Genomic DNA, 8,994 nt, shown 5'->3' with positions numbered 1-8,994 from the left:
TCATAGGTTCGCCATCACTGTCCTAAGCTAAGGGGGGGGCCACCACCTGGGCAGGGTCAGGACGGCTCGAAACAGCTGAGCGGAGCTGCAGGGCTCATTTCTAAATAACCAAGTCGCCCTCAAAGAGAGGCCCAGCTCATGGGACTCCGCTGCAGGTGGGGACACACCCTGGGGGTGGGTCAGGGGATGTGCGACGGCGCCAAATGGGAGTCAGTCTTCCCGTCTTTCCAGACTCACCTGTTAGCACCTGGCAGAGCGGGCCCGGGGCCTGGGCCTCGGCGGAGGGGCTGGGTGCCCGGGACCATTTGCGCCTGAGCAGGTGTTCTCGGCCGCCGAGCGGGCCCCGGGAGCTGTTGAGGGGCTGGAGGAGCACCTGTTCCTGCCCCAGCTGGATGAGGCCGACCTGCCCGGAAAAAAACACACAAAACACGGGATGTCGGTCACGTTTGTTCACACTCGCCCGGGACCCGGCAGCCCAGGGGCAGCAAGGCCACCTGACTGTGGCCCGGTTCCCACACCTGGGCTTTCTCTTAGCAGGTGGCCCAGCCTCCGGAGCCCGCGGAGGAGCCTGTGTGTGCCTTGAGGCATCCCACCCGCAGCTGCCAGCGTCCGGAGCCCGCGGAGGAGCCTGTGTGTGCCTTGAGGCATCCCAGCCGCAGCTGTGGTGGGGAGGGGGTCACAAGGGGTGGGGGGTCCAGCGATATATGCAGCAGTACCCATTTTCCAGGCTTGCTTTGAAAGATGTATTTATTAATAAAAGCAAATTTGAAAAAAACAAATATGATTTTTTAAAAGATTTTTAGAGAGAAAGGAAGGGGAAGGGGGAGAGAGAGAGAGAGCGAGAGAGAGAGAAACATCTATGTGAGAGCAAACATTGATCGGCTGCCTCCTACACGCCCCCTACTGGGGATCAAGCCCGCATGTGCCCCGACCGGGAATCGAACTAGCAACCTTCCGGTGCACAGGATGACGATCAACCAACTGAGCCACACCGGCCAGGCCAAACTTGATTTTTAAAATAATTTTTAAAACCATCCCCAAAAGTTTACCTGAGGAGGAGACCCCAAACGTGTTGGGAATGAATGACAATTCTGTCCTTAATGAGAAAACGGATCTCCCCCATGGGGATATTTAGAATTAAATAGAGGATGGAATCGGTCAGACATGTACCCTTCACCAGAATTGAACCTGCGAGCCTTCTGTCTACAGGCCGATGCCCTGGCCACTGAGCCATGCCAGCCAGGGCCGAGGGTTTGTTTTTTAACCAAAGAACCTAAAAATGAAACTGAATATGTTAGATTTCTAAACACAGTGTGAAGGGTCGAAAAGTTGTTAATCACCAAATTTGTAAATGGGGCCCAAAATTATTCAAAGCCCCCTAAAAAGGGGATTGCCAAGAGTTGCTGGATGATCAATGAAACAGGCTTTGTAAATTGAACGAAAAATGTAAGAACTAGGATTTTTTCATCAGTCGCTTTAATACAGCGGTTCTCAACCTTCTGGCCCTTTAAATACAGTTCCTCATGTTGTGACCCAACCATAAAATTATCGTTGCTACTACTTCATAACTGTAATTTTGCTACTGTGATGAATCGTCATGTAAATATCTGATATGCAGGATGGTCTTAGGCGACCCCTGTGAAAGGGTCGTTCGACCGCCAAAGGGGTCGCGACCCAGAGGTTGAGAACCGCTGCTTTAATAGCATGAATATTAATTCACGCAGACACACACACACACACACACACACACACACACACACACACGATGTGTAGAACTGTTCCCCGAATTGGGACACACTCCTTCAGGATCCTTCCTTCTCTCTGCCCCACCCCTTTGTCTAAAAGCGATGACACACTAAACTAGCGCGTCTCAAACTCCAAAGTCCCCTGGACGTCTGGGTGGAACCCAGAACGTGCCCCCCTGACAGGTCCCCACGCGATACCGCCACTGCCATCCGGGGACTACCCTCTGAGACGCTCTGCCGTCCCCCACCACACAGCGATTCCTCCACGTCTCGAGCTGGGACCTCACTCAGGCCTCGCGAAGCAGACCCCTCCACCTTCCGCAAGGCAATCGGAGCGCCCCACCCGATCGCCGACAACCTTCCGTCCTCAACACACAGGGTGAGACCATATGGACGGCTCTGAGCAGATGTCAAGGTCTCTAATTCATTAGAACGTCTGCCAAGAACAACTCAGAGATTTTATGGCCCAAATAAAACTCTTATAGTTGGCGGTGCGTGACCCGCAGGGAAGCACGGCCTGCGTGCCTCTCCCCTGAAGTTGCAACTCGAGTGTGAGGTACTTCGGGGAGACCAAAGCAGCAGACGGAGGGAGGCAGCGCTGGGCTGCGGGGGACCCACAGGTACAGAAAGCGGGTACGGCACGGGCCATGGGATGGGTCCCGCCTGCACGAGCCCTGCACTCCCTGGAGGAGACACTCAACTCTAACAAGGGGCTGGATGGACTCTTCCCGAAATGCTCAGGCGGCTGGAGGTCAAAGGTCGCCTGGGGTCTAGCCCTTTCCAAGCCAGGTGGGATCTGTTCATCCCAGGGTTCTGCATTCACAAGGCCCGTGAGCAGGCAGTTCAATGGAACTCGATACAGAGAGAATCTGGCCTCGGTGAGAAATCCTACGGGTGCCAACACGCGGTCTAGCACCAAGGGGAGGTTTTGCTTTAGAAGGTCTTTCTTTTTAAAAAATATATATTTTTATTGATTTCAGAGACAATAAGACAGGGAGAGAGAGAGATCCACAGACCGGCTGCCTTCTGCAAGTCCCCTACTAGGGATGGAGCCCGCAACCCGGGCATGTGCCCTGACCATGAATCGAACCGTGACCTCCTAGTTCACAGGTCAACGCTCAGCCACTGAGCCACACCTGCCGCGCTGCTTTAGAAGGTCTTGTTTGGAGCATGTGCCCTGACCATGAATCGAACCGTGACCTCCTGGTTCATAGGTCGACGCTCAGCCACTGAGCCACACCGGCCGCGCTGGTTTAGAAGGTCTTGTTTGGAGGGTCCCACATCCTGGCTTTTCACCTCCTCTGCACCCCCTCACGCCACTGCTATCACCAGAGACTCCCATGTCAATAGCCAGAAAGGCTCCTCCTTGCCCCGGGCAAGCGATCCCCAAACGAGGTCCCAGACCAGCAGCAGCACCTGGGACCCTGCCAGGAATTCCAGCTCTCGGGCGGGGTGGGGCCTCGCCACCAGGGAACAAGTCTTCCGGGGAAGTCAGATGCCAGTGTCAGGATGAGAACCACGGCTCCTGGGTGAATTCCAAGTGCCTCAGGTGGGCATCCAGGGCCCAGCCTCACCTACTCCACACACCTGTCCATTCCGCTCAGCTCCCACCATCTCCTAGAATAACCACCTCCCATCCCGATCCCACAGCCGACTCACGGGCCCTCATCTCGGGATGGGCCTGGCCTTCACCCGGTCTTAGAACCCGAGACCCACCCCCTTCAGCCCCAATCCTTGCCTGCAGGCTCCACCACACCTTTGTCCTGGGCGAACCTGGACCACCCTCCGAGGAACGTCCGGCATCTCTCCCTCCCTCTCTCTGAGGCTGGATGGGAGCCGACCAGAGCGGCCTGCGCTTGGCAGGTGTGTGACAGTGAGCCGGTTGCTGTCAACAATGCTGGCTGCCTGGCTGATTTATAACTGGGAAGGCCTGGGAACGGCCTGTGGGGCAGGAGCAGAGACGTGTCTCCCAGCTCTCACTCAATGATTGCACAGGCTTCGCCCATGGCCTCTCTCCACGAGCAGCTAAGGGACTCGCTCTAAGATCACATCCCCCTGACGGCCGGCCGTGCAGTCTCATTTCCTGAAGAACAAGAACGTGCCTTGGCCGGCGTGGCTCCGTGGGTGAGCACTGACCCATGAACCGGGAGGTCACGGTTCGATTCCCGGTCAGGGCACATGCCCGGGTTGCGGGCTCCATCCCCAGTAGGGGGCGTGCAGGAGGCAGCCGATCCATGATTCTCTCTCATCACTGATGTTTCTCTCCCTCTCTCCCTTCCTCTCTGAAATCAATAAAAATATTTTTTTAAAAAAAGAACAAGAACATGACTGCGCATCCGAGCGCAGGGAGAGGTTAACCGGTGGCTCTGCGAGGCCCTCTGAGGTTCTGGCTGCAAAAACCTCTCCCGCTGGACACATCCGAGGTCGGCCAGCTGCAGCGGCTCAGAGTTCAGGAAATGAACTCCAAGAATGCGATCCGTCTGAGATGCCTTCAGTTCATCATCCCGTCTCCAGCTCCGTTTTCTTTTCCAAGACGTTGCCAACAAAGCGAAAGTTCAAACGAGGGAATCTCATTACGTGCCCTGGGTGACGGTCACGGGCAGCCCGACGCCCCGGAGCGGTGGCGGGTGGACAAGGTCACTTCAAGGACACGGGGGCGTCTTTGCAGAGAAAGCTTCGCATTCTCTGGTCCAAGTTCTTCCCTTTCTGTCCCTCCGTCCTTCCAAATTCCACAAACTGTCCTCTGCCTTCCTCTTCCGTTCCTTCACCGCCACTCAACTATTTCTTTTCACGGAGCTTCCAACAATGGGTTTTGCGTCTTGCAAGTATGTTTGCGCTGCCCGCGGATAAGTAATATTCATCAATGAGTCACCCGGGACGAGGCCCCTTCCCGACACCTGTACCAATATCACGGTGTGTGATCACGTAGTTTGGTCTACTTGCTCCCTTCCAAATGGTCCCCGCACCATAGAGTTTTTGCCAAGACGAATTCCTGCTGCTGCTCTATGTGGCCATGTGGTGTTGCATGAAAAAGCAGGCAATTTTCTAAGCAATCCGGAGTCTGGTAACTCTTTGTTTGTTGTTATTAATCCTCACCCGAGGATATTTTCCCACTGATTTTTTTTAGAGAGAGACTGGAAGGGAGGGGGAAAGATAGGGAGAGAGAGACACATCGATTGGTTGCCTCCCGCTCGTGTCCCGACCAGATAGATGTGAGAGAGACACATCGATTGGTTGCCTCCCGCTCGTGCCCCGACCAGAGCTGGGGATCGAGCCTGCAACCAACGTGCCCTTGACCGGAATCGAACCCGGGACCCTTCAGTCTGCAGGCCGACGCTCTATCCACTGAGCCACACCCGCTAGGGCATGGGCCCAGCTTCTTAACCTCCCGCAGCCCAGAGCTCCCGGGTGTCCGGGCTGGTCCCTGCATCTCAAGCACAGCACGGCCCTGGCAGCCCAGCCTCGGCCACGAAGGGGTGGACAGAGCCTGACGCGTGGACTACCCCGTTTGTCAGCGTTCATTGGAAGCAGCAGGGTCACTGCTCGGCTGCCTCACCCCGCAGGCAGGGCCCCCACCCCCCTCCCACTGTGTGTCCTCACGGGCAGGGGTAGCAGTCCCCCCCTCTCTTCCCACAAGTGGCACAGACACTCATTCCAACCTTGGAGTTCCGTCTCCACTGCCAATCCTGGGAAGCTGAACCGGGTTCCAGCCCCGTTGGCATCCCGCGATCTGGTCCTCTTCACGGGCGGCGGCGGGTCCAAACTGACGTCAACTATTTGGGGCAGGAAATACCTTCCTCCCAGGCGCGAACGTCATGGCTTTGAAATGACACAGCTACGGACATGCTTCCAAAACCTTACGCCACCTCCGAGGACTCTCGGAAATGTAAATACAGCGGAGCCGCATAAACAGAAAACAGCGAAGACTTGAGCCGGTGGTCTCTGCAGCTCCAAGCAGCGCACACGGCTTGCCCAGCCTTCCGAAACGAGACACAGAGAGAGTAGACACCACAGGCCCACACCTGTGCCCACTGGCGAGCACAGAGGGTGGGGGGCAGGTTTACTCTTCAGGCCCCTAAACAATGAAGGGAGGATCCAGTCTCACTGTACCCCTCCTTCAAATGTCTCCGGAGCCCTCGCCGGTTTAGCTCAATGGGTAGAGCGTCGGCCCACGGACTGAAGGGTCCCGGGCTCAATTCCGGTCAAGGGCAGGACAGGTACCTCGGTTGCAGGCTCGATCCCCAGTCCTGGTCGGGGCACATGCAGGAGGCAACTAGTCAATGTGTCTCTCTCACAGCGATGTTTCCCTCTCTCTGTCTCTCCCCGTCCCTTCCACTCTCTCTAAGAATCAATGGAAAAATATCCTCGGGTGAGGATTAACAACAACAACAACAAAACAGCCCAGGAGACAGACAGCACGGAGGAGTCCACACAGCAGGAGCAGGGCTGTGTCTCCCGCCCCGGCTCCCTGAGCCATTGCGGGGATGTTAGATGTGGCAGGATTTCCTTGATACTCAACATCGTTCCATAAAGTTTTATTGAATCTCCATTTGTTTATTTACCCTCTGTGGTTGCTTTCTCGCCGAGTAGGTGCAACAGAGACCATGGGGCCCCGCAATCCCTAAAATACAGTGGGGCCTTGACTTACGAGTGTCCCGACTAATGCGTTTTTCGAGATACGAGCCGTCTCTCGGCCGATTTTTTGCTTTGAGTTGCGAGCTAAAATTCGGGTTACGAGCCAGCTTCAGATACCCCACCGCTAGTTGGCACAGCGAATGTCACAGTGAATGCCACAACATCCCCCCAGCATCACGTGTCTCACTCGTTCACTTTTTCATTTGACATACGAGTAATTTGAATTACGAGCTCCGTCACGGAACGAATTAAACTCGTAAGTCAAGGCCCCACTGTAGTTACTATTCGGCCTTTTACAGATGAAGTGGGCCACCCCTGCTCTACCTGGTTCTATGGCCAACAAAATTTATCTACACGGCATTGCCCGTCTCCCACGCCTTGTCCTGACACATGCCACACACACGCACACGCGCACACATACATGCACATGCCAGCTCTCCACCTCCCAGTGCTTCCACCACAGTCAAGAGGGACTGTCAGGTGACCACCCACCTGAGCTGTCTTAAGCACGGAGCGCCATGCACCCTTGGTCAGCCTACTCCCCGCTTCTTTCCCTTCTCCGTGCGTCCGGACCACCTTGCAAACCAAGTCCCCAGGCTGCCTGTCCCCTCCTGCCTCCGGCCAGAGTGCACTTAAGGAAGGAGGGCCCAGCATCCAGCTCACAGGGACGGGAGGAACAGGGCAGACTAAACAACAGAAGCGAGGGCGAGGGCAGGAATTTAGAATCTCTGGTCTAATAGGTCCACCCGCTGCTGGCAGGGCCCAGCTCAGCCTGTTGGCCCTGTTCCTTTATCTAAAGCACAGCGCCCTCACATGGCGCCGGAGGGAAGGGCAGCCCCGAAAGCCTGGAGGACTGACATGAACTCTCATGGCTCAGATGCCATCTGTACAGGGCCCAGCGCTCGCTTGCTTACTCGCGCGCTCGCTCTGTGGGGATTTAAACCGATGCGATCCAGATTTCCACCCCCGGCTCCTCCGCAGATAGCTAGCTACTCGCTGGAAACTTTACACCGAGAAGTCTAAACTCTGACCTCTACAGAAACTCACTAAACCGCAGCAAATGGGATTCAGATGTTTCCATGTACAGTACAGGGATGTGACCTAGACTTTAAACACTTTGGCAACAACAGCAAAAATGATGTGGGCCTTCCAGTCCCTCCCAGAACGTGATCCGGCCCTGACCCCAGGCCTACCGCGACCGGGGCCTTTCTCGCTCCGACTTAACCCTCCTTGCCCACGGCCCGCGTTCTCTGCCCCCTCCGCCTACGGTCCATTTTCCTGGTTTAACCCCAGAAATCAACTTCTCCTGGCTGAGCAAAAGGAGATCACATTCAGAGCAGGACACAGAAACGTCCAGACTGGGGCACTGGCGAATGCTGGTCCTAGGACATTCCCCCCGGGGTCCCCGACATTGCTCAGAAGAAAACAGAATTTTCAGAGGAACCTGGACCCCAGGCTGTCCGGCTTTGTGGCAGCGTGAGGAAGGGCGAGGGAATTCTAGAAGCTGCAACCAGAGAAGCTCAAGGTGGGGGAAGCAGCTCCTTGTGCCTGGGAAGGGCAGACACACAACCATATCAGAACCTGCTTCCCCGCCCAGCCCGTGTGGCGCAGTGGTTGAGCATCAACCTATGAACTGTTTGATTCCTGGTCAGAGCACATGCCCGGGTTGTGGGCTCCATCCCCAGTAGGGGGCGTGCAGGAGGCAGACAATTGATGATTCTCATCATTGATGTTTCTCTCTCTCTCTCCCTCTCCCTTCCTCTCTGAAGTCCATAAAAAAATATATTAAAAATAAATAAATAAAAACAAGAAACCGCTTCCCCGGCAGCCAGGCATGGCAATAGACAGAGAAGCAGCTGTGTGGTTCATGCCCTGAGCCTCTGCCAGGCTTGCTGGGGGCAGCCCATCTGCCAGCCATGTGCACTCCTCGGGCACCGAGAGCTGAGAAGCACTTGGCTGGGCACAGGAGTGACCACTGGGTGTCCAGGCAGGTGCACAAGAACCTCCCCTCCCCTTGGCGTACTGGTGCCTCCTGTGCAGTGGGGCGGGGTCTTGGGGACAGAGGAAGAGCTATGGCCACAGGAGACGGGGAGAATCTTATGTGCAAGGTCAGCACTCCTCGGGCCTGGCTCAGGGCGGATGCCCCACAAACGCCCACTTGTCGTGAAAGAGGGTAAACGCACCCTCTCCCTCCTGGTTCACAACTAATCGGAGTGGGTTAGTGGCCCGCCCGGGAGCCCCCAGACTCCCTTTTCCATGCACAGAGGTCTCAAAGGGACAGAAGGGAGGGGAATGAGTGCCCACCACCCCATCCCCACAGCCAAGAGGCAAGACGGACACCAGCAGGTGTGCCCCATGAAGTGCACACGTGCAGATAGCGCACACGCTACACCTGGGCCAAGCGCGCCTCTCCGTCTGGGGGCCTGACAGATACTACCAGGCGGGCTGAGACTCATCCCCTTCTGTCTGCGGTAGAGCAGCCCCACCCCACCCGAACCCCAGCCCTCCTGGGGGACCACCCCCTGCGCCGCGACAGACTGAGGGGCAGACGCGGAGGAGGGGGCAGTACCAGGCCGCCGGCAGCGCCGCAGGTGCTGATGGAGACCAGGGAGCC

The 8,994-nt window shown here is 56.4% G+C and overlaps 1 protein-coding gene across 1 annotated transcript in view; it reads right to left on the bottom strand.

The window, feature by feature from the left end:
- Nucleotides 1-8,994, bottom strand: part of ADAMTS17 (ADAM metallopeptidase with thrombospondin type 1 motif, 17) — a 92,038-nt gene that overhangs the window by 82,197 nt on the left and 847 nt on the right. The window contains 2 exon segments of the mRNA XM_014543573.1: nucleotides 238-403; nucleotides 8,950-8,993. Coding sequence (XP_014399059.1) covers nucleotides 238-403; nucleotides 8,950-8,993 — 210 coding nt within the window.

Source organism: Myotis brandtii, unplaced genomic scaffold, assembly GCF_000412655.1.
Source record: "Myotis brandtii unplaced genomic scaffold, ASM41265v1 scaffold329, whole genome shotgun sequence".
Taxonomy (NCBI): Eukaryota; Metazoa; Chordata; class Mammalia; order Chiroptera; family Vespertilionidae; genus Myotis; species Myotis brandtii.
The sequence above is the reverse complement of the archived record's forward strand: the minus strand, read 5'-3'. Positions and strand labels throughout refer to the sequence as shown.